We start from the raw sequence: 19,618 nt of genomic DNA on the forward strand, positions 1-19,618 counted from the left end.
CCAAGTTATGATGACTGAATTGATTATTCACTTAAATATGAATAATATGATGCATTTTGGGTATTTGATATGGCGAAATAGGACAATAGGACACAATGGAACAGGGTATCTGCACATTTTTCAAGTACAAATTTAAAGACTTTTAAGACCTTTTCAAGACCTCTAAATGGAAAAATTAAGACTGTACCATGGCAAAGAAAATGATAAATACGACAACTTAAAACTGTTTTCTGCAATAGTTTTTTTACTAACTTTAAGAAGAATGCACCCAATTGGTGAACAACAGGGTGCATCAATGGCAACTGTTAGACATGCAAACAGCTGAAGCAAAGTCGTGCGTTTTGGGCTGCAGAACTACTGTAGCAGCAAGGAGAAGACTGGTGTTTACTGGAGAACACACCATGAATCATTTCAAAAACGAAAACAATAAACGGCAAGTAGAACCAGCTGAACAACCTTAGCCGGCATTATTTCAATCCCCAAAGATTATCTTTGATGATGTGTCATTTTGTGTCTGACAGCAAAATCAGTCTGAGTGTCGTACAGTATACAGCTGGCTGAGGAAGTTCTCGAGTATCTTCTGTATTATAGCAGGTAAAAGCATAAACCTGTTTATGCAGTCATACAATCATCAGAGCGTTACATTAAACACAGAAAAACAACTGTCACCTTTCATCATCTCATCTCATTATCTGTAGCCGCTTTATCCTGTTCTACAGGGTCGCAGGCGAGATGGAGCCTATCCCAGCTGACTATGGGCGAAAGGCGGGGTACACCCTGGACAAGTCGTCAGGTCATCACAGGGCTGACACATAGACACAGACAACCATTCACACTCACATTCACACCCACGGTCAATTTAGAGTCACCAGTTAACCTAACCTGCATGTCTTTGGACTGTGGGGGAAACCGGAGCACCCGGAGGAAACCCACGCGGACACGGGGAGAACATGCAAACTCCGCACAGAAAGGCCCTCGCCGGCCACGGGGCTCGAAACCAGACCTTCTTGCTGTGAGGCGACAGCGCTAACCACTACACCACCGTGCCGCCCCCCCAGTGTTATTTGGTAATAAAATATTTTAAATCTCTCTTCATCCAAAAGGATTTTTGAGTCTTATTATTTGTTTGTGATATTACGTTGTATTTTATTATAGAAAACAATACCATTTAACTGTCATAATAGGGTAATCCCATACATAAATATAACTTCTATATAATGCTGCAGTATGAAGTGTGTCATGTTTGAGAAAGCAAGTGTGTATAAACTGTCAGAGAAAGAGAGAGAGAATAAAATCAAAGTTAAAAAATTTACTCAAACAAACAAACCACCCCAGACCACTTATTTGGAATGAAAGTTATTTATTTATATATTTTTAAAGATTATCATTATAGGGATGATTTTACATCAGTAGGAATAAAAAACAAATACGTAAAACAACTATAATTTCATGCTGAATAACAGAAAAGGCACTATGCACTCAGAGAAGCAGCATTATTTTATTATTTTCAAATGATTGTCAGTAGGTTTAGTAGTCCCATCCCCCAAAACATCATTAATATGCTTGACTAGACAAAGTTAAAGAAACATACAGATGGGTGACGAATTAAAGGAGACTCAGTAAGGTGTTGGGTCATGATAAGCCACCAAAACACCCTCAATGCACCATATTATAGATTCTACAAGTCTCTGGAAATGTACCAGAATGATGATGACTGTTCTTCCAAAAGGTTTATGGTGTGGTGGTGGTGGAATAGAGCGCAGTGTGACAGAGGTATGTGCCAGTCCAAGATCTCCCTAAGGTGTCTGAGTGGCTTGAAATGGCCATAGCATATGATTTATATCATTTTGCTTTTTATCAACCTTTCAGCGAGTCCTCGTGCTCTGTGGATGGAGATGGGGTCATCGTGGATGAAGGTTTCATCACAGGATAAAGGTGATGCGTTAGCAGAACTTTGGATTGATTTGAAGAGATGCTTCACTATAAGGGGACAAGTGGATACCAGCAACATGGTGCCACCATTGTTTCTTTTACTTTGTCAGTCTACATACATCTATATGCAGGAGTGCAAACCATGAGAACTTCCCCACACTATCGGCAGATCCGGGGGTTCAAAACAAGCATTATAATTTTCTAAATGTCCTTCTAAGGTCACTTGACATCAGACAGTGACCCTTTCAACCTGCCCTCTGCTCTCTTGTGTTTCTGCAGTGTAACCTGCAGCCTCCAGTATTTAAGATACAGCCACATCAGCTGCCCATTTTTCCTCTTGTCCATACTCAACATCTGTGCGCAGTGCCTATCATTTTTAAAAATGTCCTTGATGTCATTCTCCAGGCCCAATTCCACCCCCGCTGGGTCCCTGGCCACTCTGACCAGCAGATTTCTCTCGATCACCATCCTGCGTTCCTTGGGCAGCAGCAGGCTGCAGAAGGCACTCTGCCTCTCCACCAGCTGGTGCTCCAGTTCATTTAGCAAAACCTGGGCTCCCTGCTGCCACTCCTGCTCCTGTTGCAGAGCTTCATAAAGCAGCAGTCCAGCTGTTCCAGTCTGCAGGGCACGCTTCTTCTTGTCCTCTAGCTCTTCACGTTCCTTCTGCAGCTGCTTACGCTCCTCCATGAGATGTTGGCTGTGAGAGGCCATGGCCTTCTTGTAGTGCTCCACCTGGTCATGCGCTTTCTCTACCTCTTGCTCCAGGAGGGTAGTTGTGCGTCGGTTCTCCATCAGCGTATCTTTATACTTGAGCTCCAGGTCTTTGGCGATGGCAGGCACTTGCCCCTCAAACCGGATTTTAACTTCTTGGATCTGCCTCTGCGACTCACGTTTCCAGATCCAACCTGACAGGATGAAGAAGTTAATATGCAACTTTTTATAAGAAGGATTAAGTTAAATTTTTTTTTTTTGCGGTCCACATCCTGCGCTCTGATTGGCTGGCGAGCGGGTCGGTATCCTACGGCACGGACCCCAGTTACGGACCTCTGGCAACTCGCTCGTTCACAACAGCAAACATTGTAGCAATTTTTGTCAACATTTATTTTCGCATTTCTCAGGAGAATAGCATTAATTTTACAGCATGGACAGTGATAACGACAGTGTTCACAGCAAAAGTGAGTTTTACTACCCTGATGAAGATGAAATAAAAGAACATTTCAGGAGAAAGCTAAAAACCTGTAATTTGCTAACGCCGAGCAAAAACATGGCTGAATCCTGAATGACTCTTATTTGTATAAATAGGGGACTACATAGGCGGCAAAATGTAGTTTTTTTCCTGCCATGAAAGTGCACTTGTATACTGAGGAGGAAGCCATTTGCATTACAGCCGTGAACGAGGATTCAAAACAGCATTAATTTTACAGCATGGATAGCGATAACGACAGTGTTCACAGTGAAAGCGAGTTTTACTACCCTGAGGAAGAAGAAATAAACGAAAACATTTCAGGAGAAAGCTAAAAACCTATAACTTGCTAACGCCGAGCAAAAACATGGCTGAATCCTGAATGACTCCTATTTGTATAAATAGGGGACTACATAGGCAGCAAAACGTAGTTTTTTTCCTGTCATGGAAGTGCACTTGTATAGTGAGGAGAAAGCAATTTGCATTACAGCCATGAACGAAGATTCAAAATGGCGGCTCGGCTCGGTTTTCCCATTCGGGCGCCCTCGTTTTCTGTTAGAATTTGGTAAAGAAAAAAATAAATATATTATTTACCAGCTTAAGGTCGGTCCGTATGGTGAAATACCGTGACCTCGGCCTTGACTACTGACCTCGGCCCAGAGGGCCTCACTCAGTACTTTCAAGACCTCAGTCACGGTATTTCACCATACGGACCTCCCAGCTGGTAAATAACATATATATGACAAGAGCAAAGAGAAATAAGGACATAACGTATATTTAAAACCAGTGGATTACTTCTTTTGCTTCACAAGTGGTTGATGTGTTCCTCCCCATCAAAAATACTGAATAAAACAATAGTTTTAGAGATATAAAGATGAAAAGCCCTTCTCCCCTTCTTTGATAACAAACATGCTGCTGACTAAAGCTTATGGCTATGATTGGATAAATGGTTGCATTTCAGTGTGGCACTACTGCAATACAGTGATGAAAGTGAATTAAATGCTGACTTGCATTCGAAGTAAATGTATTATAATAATGTAATAAAGTCAGTATTTAATTCTTAAAAAAAAGAAAACATTCCCTGCTAACTGTCTTTCACCGAAGACAAAGTGGTGTCACACAAAGAAGACTGTGCTTTTCAGTTTGACAAGTTCTCATGTCAAACGTGAAAAGCAATACCGTCTGTGTATTGTGCGTCACTCTTTTCTCTCCGGCACAAAATCCTCTCCATATGATGGCTGACTCATCCGAGTTATGAAAGGGTGTGGTTTGGGGTTGGTCTGCCCAAGTTAGTCTTCGGGAAAGTGAAAGAAGGTGAAAATGCATTTCCAGTTTGGTTGATTATAAAATGGCATGACCTGTTCAAGTACAGAAACTTATCTAATGACGAAAGAAACTTTTTTTGAAATCTTATATGTCTTCAGTAGATTTTATACAAACCCCATTTCCAGAAAAGATGAGATATTTTCCAAAATGCAATAAAAAGAAAAATCTGCGATTTGTTAATTCACGTGAACCTTTATTTAACTGACAAAAGTACAAAGAAAAGATTTTCAGTAGTTTTACTGATGAACTTAATTTTATTTTGTAAATATGAACAAAGTTAGAATTTGATGCCTGTAGCATACTCAAAAAAAAAAAGTTGGGACAGAGGCAAAATAAGACTGAAAAGTTTATAGGATATTCAAGTAACGCTATTCTGGAAGATTCCACAATAAGCAGGTTAACTGGTAACAGCTGAGGGTATCATGACTGGGTGTAAAAGGAGCATGCACTAAAGGCTCAGTATTTGCAAGCAAGGATGGGTCATGGCTCACTCCTTAGTGCCAAAATTCATGAGAAAATTGTTCGTCAAGTCCAAAAAGAACATTTCTCAACATAAGATTGCAGAGAATTTAGGTCTTTCAAAATCTACAAAGATTCAGGGAATTCGGAGACAGCTCAGTGCGTAAAGGGCAAGGTCAGAAACTACTGTTGAATGTGCGTGACCTTCGAGCCCTCACATGGTACTGCCTGAGAAACCATCATGCTAACGTGACAAATATAGCCACATGGGCTTGGGAGTACTTCAGAAAACTGTTGTCACTGAACAGAGTCTGCCGCTACACCCAGAAATGTAACCTGAAACTGTATTACGCAAAGAGGAAGCCAGTCGTCAATTCTATGCAGAAATGACCCAGATTTCTCTGGGTCTGAACTCATATCAGATGGACCGAAAGACAGTGAAAGCATGTGCTGTGGTCAGATGAGTCCACATTTCAGTTTGTTTTTGGGAAAATCAGACATCGAGTTCTCAACCGCCAAAGGTGAACAAGACCATCCAGTTTGTTATCAGAGAAAGGTGCAAAAGCCAGCATCTGTGATGATTTTTTTTTGGAGGGGGGATCAATGCCTGTGGCATGAGTAAGTTGCATATGTGCGAAGGTACCATTTATGCAGAGGCGTATATTGGGATTTTAGAGAGACATATGTTGCCATCAAGGCAACGTCTCTTCCTGGGAAGTCCATGCTTGAGCAGGACAATCCTAGACCTCATTCTGCATAGGCTACAATAGCGTTGCTTCGTAGACGCAGAGTGCGTGCGCTTGACTGGCCTGCTGCCAGTCCAGATCTGTCTCCTAATGTATGGCGCATCATGATGAGGAGAATCAGACAACGGCAGCCATGGACTGTTGAGCAGCTGAAGTCTTGTATCAAGCAAGAATGGACAAAAATTCCAATTGCAAAACTACAACAATTAGATCCCATACGATTAAAAAGTGATGTAACACAATAGTAATAATGCCTGTTCCAAGTTTTTTTTTTAAAGTGTGTTGCAGGCATCAAATTCTAACTTTGTTTATATTTACAAAATACAATTAAGTCGGTCAGTAAAACTATTGCAAATCTTTTGTCAGTTAAATAAAGGTTCACGTGAATTAATAAATCACAAATTTTTGTTTTTATTGCATTTTAGAAACTTTTTTTGAAATGAGGTTTGTACAAGCATGGGCCATGCCACTGCAATGCCAGTAACAAACTTTTGCATGATCGTAGAAGGATTCTTTTACTAAGATACTCACGAAAAGCCGCAAGGCCGAGCATGGGGACTAACAGAGCATAGTTCCATTTCCCTCCATCAGAACCCTCACGTGGCACTGGCCTTATATTCCATCCAGGAGGATCATTCAGGTTGTCCATGGAGATAATCTGCAATTAAAAGTCAGTCAAACTGTGACACTGGTACTCTGAAGTTTCTTAATACATTTAAAAAAAAAAATGCATTTCAGATCATGCACACAGTTTGCTCAGTTGTCCCCATCAGGGTTCATAATGTTTCACTTTGATTCACTGGTTTATAAATTACACCTGCTGGGGCAAAACAGCATATCAGGTCTGAATGTTATAGCATTATGCACTGAAGCACAACACCATACATGTCAAGTTATACGGTTTCCCCGTATTTTGTATGGGAAAATGCAGTTTTTTGGCTAATATGCATACACTGATTTTCATACGGGAAAATTACGTTTTGTATCAGAGATTTTTCCAGTTACTCAGAGAAAATTTTATTAGCATCCACCATTTATTTTTTAAACACATGCCCATATGCCCAATGAAACGGAACTATTTTCGATTTATGTGGTTTTATAGTTGCAACTGTAAAACCACAACAGCAACTGTAGTTAACCGGCGATTTCTGGTTTCGCTTCCCTAAACATTTTAATTGCTGATAGACATTATATGTAGACACAGATGACCAACACTCGTTACTACCATCAGTCGTCAGTAAACTGGAAAAGTATTGAATGAAGAGTAATGGTCAGGGATGAGAATGAAAAATATTTAAAAAGTCTGAAAAAACCAGGGCGGGGCCCATGGCCCAGGGGGGCGGGGCCCAGGGGCTAATGATTTTTGGCTATTTATTTATTTATTTATTTATTTATTTTCTTTATTATTAGACAGGGCTATTATTATTAGACAGGGAGATTATTAGACAGGGAGATTATTATTAGACAGGGAGATTCTTTTGTGTAATCTGAGCCGAAGTGGGTTTTGTACTTTGGTTTTTTGGGGCGCACGCGCGCTCTCTCTGCCATGCCGATCCTGTAGGCTGCACTGACTCAGCTGAAAACTCCGGTCCTCGAGAAAAGAGATAAAAGCCCGCCCACACTGAAAGCTGATTGGCTTATTTTGCTGAGTAACCCAATCAGGATGCTCTTTGTCTGGCATGCGCTACGTACGTGAACAAGCACACAGGCAGTGTTGCCACATTGGGCGGTTTTAAGTGCATTTTGGCGGGTTTGGAACATATTTTGGGATGGAAAACATTAGCAGTATCTGGCAACACTGCACACAGTCTCCCTTGCGCGCGCACATTCTAAGATGCGTGATGCAGACCTTAATGTTGCGCGCGCACGCTCAAAAACGATCATTTTGGTCTGAAAAAGTCGGAAATCCGCCGATCGGCGGAAAATTCTCATCCCTGAATGGTGGTAACGACCGTTGGTAACCTGTCTCTAAAATGTGTAGTAGGGGATGGAACCAATTTAACACCATTTACATGTTTGCCGTGCTCTGATTTTCTTTTATTGACCAGGAAAATAATAGATGTATATTGGGGAAAGGTGTTCGATGTAAAACCCGCTCTGGGTGTTGCCAGGTTTCCAATGCTGAAACAACTTTTTACTGCTTTGCTGTGCCTCCCACATAGCAATGCAGATAGTGAGAGGGCTTTTTCATTGGTTAGGAAAATTCATACTGAGGACAGAAAAAATATGGCTGCAGACACATTAACTGCATATCTGCGAATTAAAATGAACTGTGATGAGGAGCTGGGTCCGTCTCAGAAACCGGTCTCTCATTTGGGACATTATGGTCAAAAAATAAATTTTCTAATTTTAGGGTTTTTTTGCATTTACCTAACACTCAATGTTTCTTTTGTCATGTTGAATAAGAATAAATATCGTATCTTGCTTTATCTGGTCTCCACTGTGGAACATTTTTTTTTATTACAATTCAAATGCTTTTGTAAAATTGATTTACATATAAAATAACTCCATCATGAAGAATTAAAGCCCCTCCTTCACAGAGGAGTGAAAATATTGAATAAATTTCCTCTTTTTGATTGCTTGGGTTAAAAATGCCAAGTTATGATGACTGAATTGATTATTCACTTAAATATGAATAATATGAGACGTTTTGGGTATTTGATATGGCACAATAGGACACAATGGAACAGGGTATCTGCACATTTTTCAAGTACAAATTTAAAGACTTTTAAGACCTTTTCAAGACCTCTAAAAAACTGTTTTAAAACTGTTTTCTGCAATAGTTTTTTTTTTACTAACTTTAAGAAGAATGCACCCAATTGGTGAACAACAGGGTGCATCAATGGCAACTGTTAGACATGCAAACAGCTGAAGCAAAGTCGTGTGTTTTGGGCTGCAGAACTACTGTAGCAACAAGGAGAAGACTGGTGTTTACTGGAGAACACACCATGAATCATTTCAAAAATGAAAACAATAAATGGCAAGTAGAACCAGCTGAACAACCTTAGCCGGCATTATTTCAATCCCCAAAGATTATCTTTGATGATGTGTCATTTTGTGTCCGACAGCAAAATCAGTCTGAGTGTCGTACAGTATACAGCCGGCTGAGGAAGTTCTCGAGTATCTTCTGCATTATAGCAGGTAAAAGCATAAACCTGTTTATGCAGTCATACAATCCTCAGAGCGTTACATTAAACACAAAAAAACAACTGTCACCTTTCATCATCTCATCTCATTATCTGTAGCCGCTTTATCCTGTTCTACAGGGTCGCAGGCAAGCTGGAGCCTATCCCAGCTGACTACGGGCGAAAGGCTATTATTAGTAGTACAGTTATTTTATACCAATGTTCACTATTTAAAAAAAATTATCTATAATCCATGAGTATTTGTTTGTATTCTACCAAATACTACTTTTTAATAATTATTTGTAATAATTTTTAATAACTTAATTTTATAACATTTAATAATCCCTAGTACTTATTAATCACTAATTCATAAATAGTAATGATTAATAATCAATAATAATTACTATTACTACTAATTATTATTAGTGGTTGTTAATATTATTCTTATTATTTTATTAAAAACACTGTTGTAGACGATAAGTAATGAAACTAAAAAAACTTTTTGTACAAATTATTTATATTGTACTATATTTAGAATTATTGTATTTTCTGGAGTTCTTTTAAATTGAGTTTTGAAATAAAGGTTGTTTATATATTTATATTAAACTTAGTACAATAAACAATGTTAATTATGTAAAAAAATGATGCTAATCATTATTATTATTAGTATTTCCTATAAGCCCCATTTTCCACCTGACTCTTGTGCGCATGCGCGAACCCCCCTGCGTTTCACTCCGGAGCGCTTGACCTCTAAGACTACGTTCAGACTGCACCCTGAAACGACCCATATGCGATTTTTTTTTTTGCCCATATGCGACCTGTATCCGATTTGTTATTGACAATCTGAACGACACAGATCCGATTTTTCACATGCGACCCAGGCCGCTTGTGGCCCTTTTCCACTACCCTTTTTCAGCTCACTTCAGCTCGCTTCAGCTCACTTCAGCCCGACACGGCTCGCGTTTCGACTACCAAAAACCAGCACGACTCAGCTCGTTTCAGCCCTGCTTAGCCCCTAAAACTCGCACCGTTTTGGAGTGGGGCTGAAGCGAGCCAAGCCGTGCCGAGTGAGGCTGGGGGCGTGAGCAGACACTCCCCTGTGCGCTGATTGGTGAGGAGGAGTGTCCTCACATGCCCACACACGCCCCGCGAGCGCGCTGGGATCTGTAAACACCGTAAACCCGGAAGAAGAAGAATTACGAATTACGAGAATTTCTGAAGCCTTATGCGCCTCGCCTCATCTATACGCTCTTGCCAGTATCTGTCCGCGTTGTCGGTGACAACAAGCCACAGCACCAAGACCAGCAACACTAACGACTCCATGTCCTCCATGTTTATTGTTTACTATTCGGGTCGTGAGACTACTGCTTAAAAGCTCACTGAATCAGTGACATACAGAGCATCGTGGACGAGTTCGCGGAGCGCAAGGCTCGTCGTATGCCCTTCAAATAATGCGCGCAGTAGGCTATTGATGTTTTATTATGAGCCATGTACAGTATGTCGCCTAATGTTTTTTGTTTCTGAGTTACATGTTCGTTTGAAGGACTTAATGTACAAAATAACATAGTTGCACCCCGTAGTGTTGAAATTGGTAAACACAGTGCATTCAGTGAGGTTTGCACCGCCCTCCTTTTATTTCTGACTCTTCCTGTCACCGTTGCAACCTCTGAGCGCTCATTCGTATGCCCTTCAAATAATGTGCGCAGTATAGGCTATTGATGTTTTATTATGAGCCATGTACAGTATCCTAATGTTTTTTGTTTCTGAGTTACATGTTCGTTTGAAGGATTTGATGTACTAAATAACATAGTTGCACCCGGTAGTGTTGAAATTGGTAAACACCGCAGTTGCGGACATTTTGTAGCCTAAAATGATGTTATGATAAGCTTTAATAAAGGGCCCGGTCATTTGCCCCGCCCCCGGCCCGGCTCTGACTTGTTCCGCCACTGTCACTGATGTCACTGTTTGCGCTGCTTAACGACATCACGTGACGTCCACCCACTTTCGCTAACTCCACCCAATGTGTCCACCCACTTCCAGCCAGCACGGTTCAGCGCGGTTGTAGTCGAAATGCAACTCCAACAGCCCCGCTCAGCTCGACTCAGCTCGACTCGGCACGGCACGGCACGGCTCAGCCGCGTTTGTAGTGGAAAAGCGGCATTGGATATGTGGTCCTAATTCCGATGCATATCCGATATTTTCACATGCGACTGCAGTCTGACCGGACAGGTCGCATTCATGCGACCTACACGTCATCAACAAAAGACAAACGTCACTATTCTGCGTTGGCTAATCCCGCCTCTTTGGTGGAAAACAACAACATTTGTACAGTTTTCAGAATTTAAATAGACTTTTATAGAATTGATCAAGCTAATGGTGGATTTGGTAGGGACCTAGATGTTGATCTGTTAGCCTGATTAAATAAAACAGTTTCTATAACTGATTTATAACTTAAACCATCCTGTATTACAAGATTATAAGATTGTTCTGGAAATTTCCAGTAATTTGACACCTTCGGTCTCATTAGTCTGCTGTTAATCAGATTATTGTGTGAGTTCCGCTGCCACTACAAAAACCACATCGCCAGGTCTCGCCTCATCTCCATCGCAAACTGCACTGGTGTTTCTGCACCTTGAGCCAGCGCTGAGAGAAGTTGCAGAATTCAGCTGGCTATAAACAATCTAAATAAACATTTATGAAAATGTAGAAAAAGTTTATTAATATGACGAAATAAATATGTGCAAATTATTAAGCCTGAATTAAGAGTTTGGTAATACAGCGGCCGTATCCCAAATGACTGCCTACTGAAGCTCGAGTGCACTATATAGAGTTTAAAAATCCATTACTTCCTAGTAACATGTAGTGCACTTATATAGAAATTAGAGAGACATTTAGGAGTCAACCCTCGTTACCAGGCTACACGTTTTCATTTCAGTTCAGAAACAAAAACACACACGAGACCTCACACTTTAACACTAACCAGATAATTAAACAAACAAACAAACAAAAAGAAATCATTAAACATGAAGAGTGCGCTTTTTTTTTTGTTTACGTATTACGTATATGTGCTTATTACGTGTCAATTTGCGCATGCGGGACACTTTTGGGTCGTTTTCCGTTCATATTGGAGACCGCATACAAGTCTCATATAATTGGTAATGTGAACGGCCTAACAAAAAATCGGATTTCACAACAAATCGGATATGGGTCGTTTCAGGTTGCAGTCTGAACGTAGTGTAACACACACACGCGGGCGCCTCGTGTCCGTGAAAAACCAGTTTCCCAGTCCGCCGTGTCCCCAGCGCTGCGTTATCGTCTTTAACCCTCTGGAGTCTAAGTGCCCGCCGGTGGGCAATTTGACACTTCTCCAAAAACACATCTGTAACCCTGTGAGTTTTTGTCATTCAAACATATAAGTGACACCATTAAAAACCTTGAAACTTCTAGTTTTCAAATATATATATATATATATATATATATATATATATATATATATATATATATATATATATAAAATATGAAATAAATTATATAGCTGGCCCTTTTTAAAGAGAGTGAAAAGAAATCTTTGGATTTTCTGTACTGTCTGACTGCAGCAGCCCCCGAGGCCACACCTATCACTATTCACATGTAAAGTACCCGGTGCTTGAGTGGCTATTCAGAGGTGAGAGCACGCCCCATTCAGCCAGAATAAACAAAGCCATGCTTCCACTCATGGGGGAAGGCAAAGGCAATGTCCTGCCAGAGCACATGGAAAGTGACAGGGGGGTGGGGGCCATCAGAGGTGTTTCACGCCCATCTAATTAGTATTCGACTAACAGAGACACTGGCATTACATACAATTACTTTTTTACATTTTGTATGGAAACAACAAAACATTTCTAAATGCTCTTTTTACTTTTATGCAGCCAACACTTTTGTTTACAAGGTTCAAACTTCAAAAGTCTTGGCTAGATATATTTATTGTGTGTTTTCTTGCACTGTTTGAAGAGCTCTAAAACCTGTTTTTTGTACAGTTGTGTTTACACTCAATTTAAATAAAACGTGTTTGTATTACATTCACTTTACTTTCATATTATTTTTTGTTAGGCTTTTCAGAATACAACCATATGTGCCACTTTTGCATAGATGTTTACAGTTAGTTGAAATACTTGAAAATGTCAGGGTGTTGCAAACAGCCTCAAAGTCTCTGAAAGGCCTTATACTCCAGAGGGTTAAACACATTTGTGCGATCCAGCACTTTTTATCGCAAACGATTCTTCTCCTTATTTTGGGGGTATTTATCATCCCCCAACCACTTGTCGTTAAACAGACATCTTCCCATAATTATCAACGCTTTCTAGCGCCCACGCAAACTACCTGCGTATCTCTGTCTTCACAACCACTACACCACACCACACTTCCTCCAGTAGCCTCCTAACGTTAGTTCTTGATCTACGGAATGCACAGAACGCACAGAACCAATGCTGCCCCAAAAGGTACGCTGGTCACTTTTAAAATTACGGTTAAAAAAAAAAATACCCCAAACCGGAAGGAGACATTTCACTCGTTCGGTCCAATATTAAATTTAATACCTCCCTTTCGAAAATTCCAGTCATTCCAAACAATTTAAGACGTTTTTAGGCCTTGAAAACCGAAAGTTGTATTTAAGACTTTTTAAGGACCGTGGGAAGCCTGAATAATTGGTGAATTATGGTATCAATCAGTCTGTTTTACTATATTTTTGAACTTTTGCCTCAGTATATCAAGTATTGATTACTTTTGATTCATAGATATTATGCATACGTTGTGAATTCGGAAACAAATGCAATAAAGATTTTTGGGTTACAAATAGTTTGTGGGGTTTTTTTTCCTCAAATATTTCTTCAGACAAGTCAAAATCACATTCGGACAAGTAAATTTCCTGTCAACTTGCCCGACAGGACAAGTGGTTTCAAAAGTTAATGTAGAGCCCTGAACACCACCGTGCCGCCCCACTGCTGTTATATTTCAAGTAATTTTATCTGGTGGAATGTAATATTCTAGGTGATGTCAACCCTTGTCAAATAGAACTTTGTGGAGTTTTTATGAACTATTTAAGATTAATACATTTTATTTGCAAAATTTACATCAATAATTCTGGTATTACTGATGCAATGTATCTTAAATAATTAAGTTTATAGTTCAGTCATTCTCTTTAGTAGATAATTGTTTACTTGACTGTACATACACATAGTCCTTTTTAATTCAGTTGTTTTCTCTGGGATCTAAAATTTCTTTATATTCAGCACATGCTCATTTGATCCCTTTAACTTGATGCAGTGTGATAAATATGTCAATTACAATAGGAGTGTATAGTGTGGAATAAAACAATCAGTGCTTTGGATTATATATTGGAATTTTTTCTCGTGTATAAGGGCTCATGGGTGCATGTAAGGGAAAAGTACAGGTTAAAGGGCATGGGGAACCAAAGGTTGACATGTATACAACACTGTGGTTCCTACACTACCGTTCAAAAGTTTGGGGTCACTTTGAAATGTCCTTATTTTTGAAAGAAAAGCACTGTTCTTTTCAATGAAGATCACTTTAAACTAATCAGAAATCCACTCTATACATTGCTAATGTGGTAAATGACTATTCTAGCTGCAAATGTCTGGTTTTTGGTGCAATATCTCCATAGGTGTATAGAGGCCCATTTCCAGCAACTCTCATGGTGATGATACACGGGGCAACTTTTTGGGCAATGTTGCCAAGCAATGTTGCTGGGCAATTGCGTTTTGACTCTTTTCTATTGAGATTGGGCAACATTGTTTCTTTCTGAATGGTTTTGATAATCTCTGGCAACTTTTTGAGATAAGCCAATCAGAACGCGAGTATCGAGTCATGTGACCTCCGGTGAGGTTCAGATCAGAAATTTCAAACAAATATGGCGGCCGCTCAGTGTCAGTGGAGTGAAGAGATGGAGAGACTCCTCATCTGTTTTTACGCCAGTAAGTTGTTATTTTAATATTCTATATGGAGGAATTTACCTCACCAAAGCTCTAAAAAACAACAGACAGCTTGATTAAATGGTCACAGCAAAAATTAAGACATCGATTTTTTTTTTTTTTAAGCTAACTGTAAACTGCCATTGCTAACTGTTGTTGCCCATTGTTAGTTGCCCTGAAAAGTTGCCCTGTGTCTCACCTAGTTGCCCGTTGCCAGCAACATTGCTCGGCAACATTGCCCAAAAAGTTGCCCCGTGTATCATCACCTTCACTCCAGTGTTCTAATGGTACAATGTGTTTGCTCATTGCCTCAGAAGGCTAAGGGTGATGATACACGGGGCAACTTTTTGGGCAATGTTGCCGAGCAATGTTGCTGGGCAATTGCGTTTTGACTCTTTTCTATTGAGATTGGGCAACATTGTTTCTTTCTGAATGGTTCTGATAATCTCTGGCAACTTTTTGAGATAAGCCAATCAGAACGCGAGTATCGAGTCATGTGACCTCCGGTGAGGTTCGGATCAGAAATTTCAAACAAATATGGCGGCCGCTCAGTGTCAGTGGAGTGAAGAGATGGAGAGACTCCTCATCTGTTTTTACGCCGGTAAGTTGTTATTTTAATATTCTATATGGAGGAATTTACCTCACCAAAGCTCTAAAAAACAACAGACAGCTTGATTAAATGGTCACAGCAAAAATTAAGACATCGATTTTTTTTTAGCTAACTGTAAACTGCCGTTGCTAACTGTTGTTGCCCATTGTTAGTTGCCCTGAGTCTCACCTAGTTGCCCGTTGCCAGCAACATTGCTCGGCAACATTGCCCAAAAAGTTGCCCCGTGTATCATCACCCTAATGGATGATTAGAAAACCCTTGTACAATCATGTTAGCACAGCTGAAAACAGTTGAGCTCTTTAGAGAAGCTATAAAACTGACCTTCCTTTGAGCAGATTGAGTTTCTGGAGCATCACATTTGTGGGGTCGATTAAATGCTCAAAATGGCCAGAAAAATGTCTTGACTATATTTTCTATTCATTTTACAACTTATGGTGGTAAATAAAACTGTGACTTTTCATGGAAAACACAAAATTGTCTGGGTGACCCCAAACTTTTGAACGGTAGTGTAAATATTATACTTTGGGTGCATTTTTGCTCAAACCGACCGCATATGGCATTGTAAACACACAGTAAATACAGGCTTTACTCAGACAGTAAACAAAAACATTCTTACAAAACTAGACTCCAGGTTACACCAAGTCATTTCTATACAATGCTAAGCTAATGCAAATTTTCTCTTCAGGTCAACAGTGACTGTCTGCACATTTGACTTAAATACAAAACATTTTACTTCAATCATTTATAACTTGGTAATAAATTAAGCTTTTTTTTTTTTCAACCAACACCTATTTTACTTACCTTGAGAAAAAGCACTAAACACTCACAAACTGTTTCTTCTCTAAGGTGCTCTCGGCGCCGGGCAAAGATACGCTGTGAACGTTAGTTACGCAACCAACGTCAAACAAACTTGTTTATCTTGTCATGGGGGTGGGAGGGAGGTGTGTGTGTGTGGGGGGGGGGGGGGGGGAATTTGATATTTCAAATGTTGTATTTTTGATTGATATTAAACAACTTTTTTATTAACATTCTACATGTGTAATTAAATTTATTTCACTCTATTATTCGTTTAAACTTGCTCAAATTAATTTCTCTTGATAATGCAGTGGTAATACTTTGTCTTTGGACTCCCCCGTGTTACGGAGCGCATTGGTACAGTCCGATGATGAGCCTCAGTTGTGTTTATAAATATAGTTCACCTGCAGAATTTCCTTCTTATTATTTTTGCCGGTCAGAGAAGTGCGTAGTTCATGATGTAGAGCAGGGGTGTCAAACCTGATCCATAAAGGGCCTTGTGGCTGCAGGTTTTCATTCCAGCCATGCAGCAGCACACCTGACTTGGCTCATTCAATCAACTGAACTGTCTTCACACAGTCAAATACTTGCAGCCACACCCACCCTTGATAAAGGGTGGTTGTGTCAGTTGATTGAATAAGCCAGGGGTGTCAAACCTGATCCATAAAGGGCCGTGTGGCTGCAGGTTTTCATTCCAGTCATGCAGCAGCACCCTGATTTGGCTTATTCAATCAACTGACACACCCACCCTTTAATCAAGGGTGGGTGTGGCTGCAAGTATTTGACTGTGTGAAGACAGTTCAGTTGATTGAATGAGCCAAGTCAGGTGTGCTGCTGCATGGCTGGAATGAAAACCTGCAGCCACAAGGCCCTTTATGGATCAGGTTTGACACCCCTGATGTAGAGTTTAAGGGGATAACTTTTTTTGACAGAGGCAACTGGCAGATGACAATATTTTATTCCTGCAAGACAAAAATCAACTATCTCATGCCTTAACTCTGGTTGAGCATCTCTCTAATGCCTCAGGCCTTAAACTGAACATTTCCAAGTGTGAGATATTATCCTTACCAGTGGCGGCTGCTGGTTTTAAAACGGGAAGCCCATTTTACGCATTCATCGTAAAACCTGTAGGCCGGATATCAAAGCATAGAAAAGTGTGCCCCATTAGCACAGTGAACTAGACAACCCTCCCTAGTGGCAGAAAGTATTTTTGCTTGTACATTTCATGTTATAGTCTGGCTTGCCAGGCTAGTGCCTCATATCCTTAATCAAAAATATCAAACATCCAAAAATCACTGGCTATTCAACGAAGAGCCTTGAACATCATACCCTGATATGCAACACAGAGTCTTTAACACAACACCCAGCTGTGCAACACATCCTTGAACATCTTCTGCAACACAGTCTGGAAATTCATAACCAGGTAGGCTATGCAACACACAGAACCTTGAATATTATACCCAGGTATAACCTATAACACAGAGCCCACCATTCTCTTAACATTACTGAACAATATACACACTTCAGATTCATGAACACTATTTATACACAAATTCTGCCCTCCGCTCCTTTTCCAGAAAATGGTCTGTGACCCTGTCATACCAGCTGGTTGTGCTTTCCAGAGACTTCACCAATTTCTGTTAGCAGCTAGCACTGCAGATCCCAATAAGGCTCAAGCTAGCCTACAACCAGATTGAACTGCAAATGAAATAAACGAGTGAATTCACGAATGATCAAACTGATAGAATGGATGAAAGTTAACAGAGCACAACGAGTAATATTTACATTTATTTACAGAGTAATGTACAGAGACATCAATGAGAAGAAACGTTTATATGAAAAGAAATTCGGACAGCACTTTGGTACACGACTACACTTTCTCGACATCTGCTAGGGACTGACTGATCATTCTTCTGTGTTCCTCGCCGAAGTACCGCCCTCCTCATGTCTTTGAAACACTACCTCCAATAATCCTTTATCAGCCTGGCTTCTTGTCCCTCCCACTGTCTCGTTTAGTCCCAGAGAAGCCCGGCTTCCCTGGAAGTGACAATTTTGTTTATTTTAACCAATAACAACTAGCCGAAATTGGCTGTTCAGAGCCGTCTCGTAGACTGCAACGGATACCCGGCTGCCAGTCAGTGTTGCCAGATACTGCTGACGTTTTCCATCCCAAAATATATTCAAAACCCGCCAAAATGCACTTAAAACCGCCCAATCTGGCAACACTGCTGCCAGTCCATAGAGCCCATTGAAATAAGAAAGGTTACAGCCTGGCAGCAAAGGTGATTCTCGTAGCGAACTGCAAGTTTGTCAGACATCACTCAAATAAGTTACAGGATAGTTATGAACATAAATACAATCTTGGGCATATATTATGTTATGCAAGTTATTGTTTTAATGAGAATTCAACGTCGTAGACGCCGCAGTTTGGGGAGAGAATTTTAGGGGAAGCTCGGCTTCCCTTGTTGTCTCTGAGAAATCGCCCCTGATCCTTACACAAGTGTGATGATACTAGTAGAAGCAATATTCCTATAAAACACACAGTTAAATATTTAGGAATTCAGATAACCAAGGATCCTAAAGATAGACAGCACTTACAGTGGTGCTTGAAAGTTTGTGAACCCTTTAGAATTTTCTATATTTCTGCATAAATATGACCTAAAACATGATCAGATTTTCACACAAGTCCTAAAAGTAGATCAAGAGAACCCAGTTAAACAAATGAGACAAAAAATATTATACTTGGTCATTTATTTATTGAGGAAAATGATCCAATATTACATATCTGTGAGTGGCAAAAGTATGTGAACCTCTAGGATTAGCAGTTCATTTGAAGGTGAAATTAGAGTCAGGTGTTTTCAATCAATGGGATGACAATCAGGTGTGAGTGGGCACCGTTTTATTTAAAGAACAGGGATCTATCAAAGTCTGATCTTCACAACACATGTTTGTGGAAGTGGATCATGGCACGAACAAAGGAGATATCTGAGGACCTCAGAAAAAGCATTGTTGATGCTCATCAGGCTGAGAAAGGTTACAAAACTATCTCTAAAGAGTTTGGACTCCACCAATCCACAGTCAGACAGATTGTTCTCATCTCATCTCATCTTCATCCGCTTATCTGGAGCCGGGTCGCGGAGGCAGCAGTCTGAGCATGGAAGCCCAAACTTCCCTCTCCCCAGACTCCTCGGCCAGCTCCTCGGGAAGAACACCGAGGCGTTCCCAGGCCAGCCGAGAGACATAGTCCCTCCAGCGTGTCCTGGGTCTTCCCCAGGGCCTCCTCCCGGGGGGACATACCTGGAACACCTCCCCAGGGAGGCGTCCAGGAGCCATCCGAAAGAGATGCCCGAGCCACCTCCGCTGATTCCTTTTGATGTGGAGGAGCAGCGGCTCTTCTCCGAGTTCCTCCCGAGTGATTGTGCTTCTCACCCTATCTCTAAGGGAGTGCCCAGCCACCCTGCGAAGGAAACTCATTT

The 19,618-nt window shown here is 40.6% G+C and overlaps 1 protein-coding gene across 1 annotated transcript; it reads right to left on the bottom strand.

Annotated features, from left to right (window-relative positions):
• Positions 1-1,479: 1,479 nt before the first annotated feature.
• Positions 1,480-16,255, bottom strand: LOC132867366 (coiled-coil domain-containing protein 127-like). The gene is made up of 3 exons (XM_060900237.1): positions 16,149-16,255; positions 6,178-6,304; positions 1,480-2,837 (listed from the first exon to the last, which is right to left on the bottom strand). Exons 2-3 carry the CDS (start codon positions 6,293-6,295, stop codon positions 2,152-2,154), a joined length of 804 nt encoding a protein of 267 aa, XP_060756220.1. The 5' UTR covers positions 6,296-6,304; positions 16,149-16,255; the 3' UTR covers positions 1,480-2,151.
• Between the last annotated feature and the right edge of the window lie 3,363 nt (positions 16,256-19,618).

Source organism: Neoarius graeffei, chromosome 19 (assembly GCF_027579695.1).
Source record: "Neoarius graeffei isolate fNeoGra1 chromosome 19, fNeoGra1.pri, whole genome shotgun sequence".
NCBI classification, from domain to species: Eukaryota; Metazoa; Chordata; class Actinopteri; order Siluriformes; family Ariidae; genus Neoarius; species Neoarius graeffei.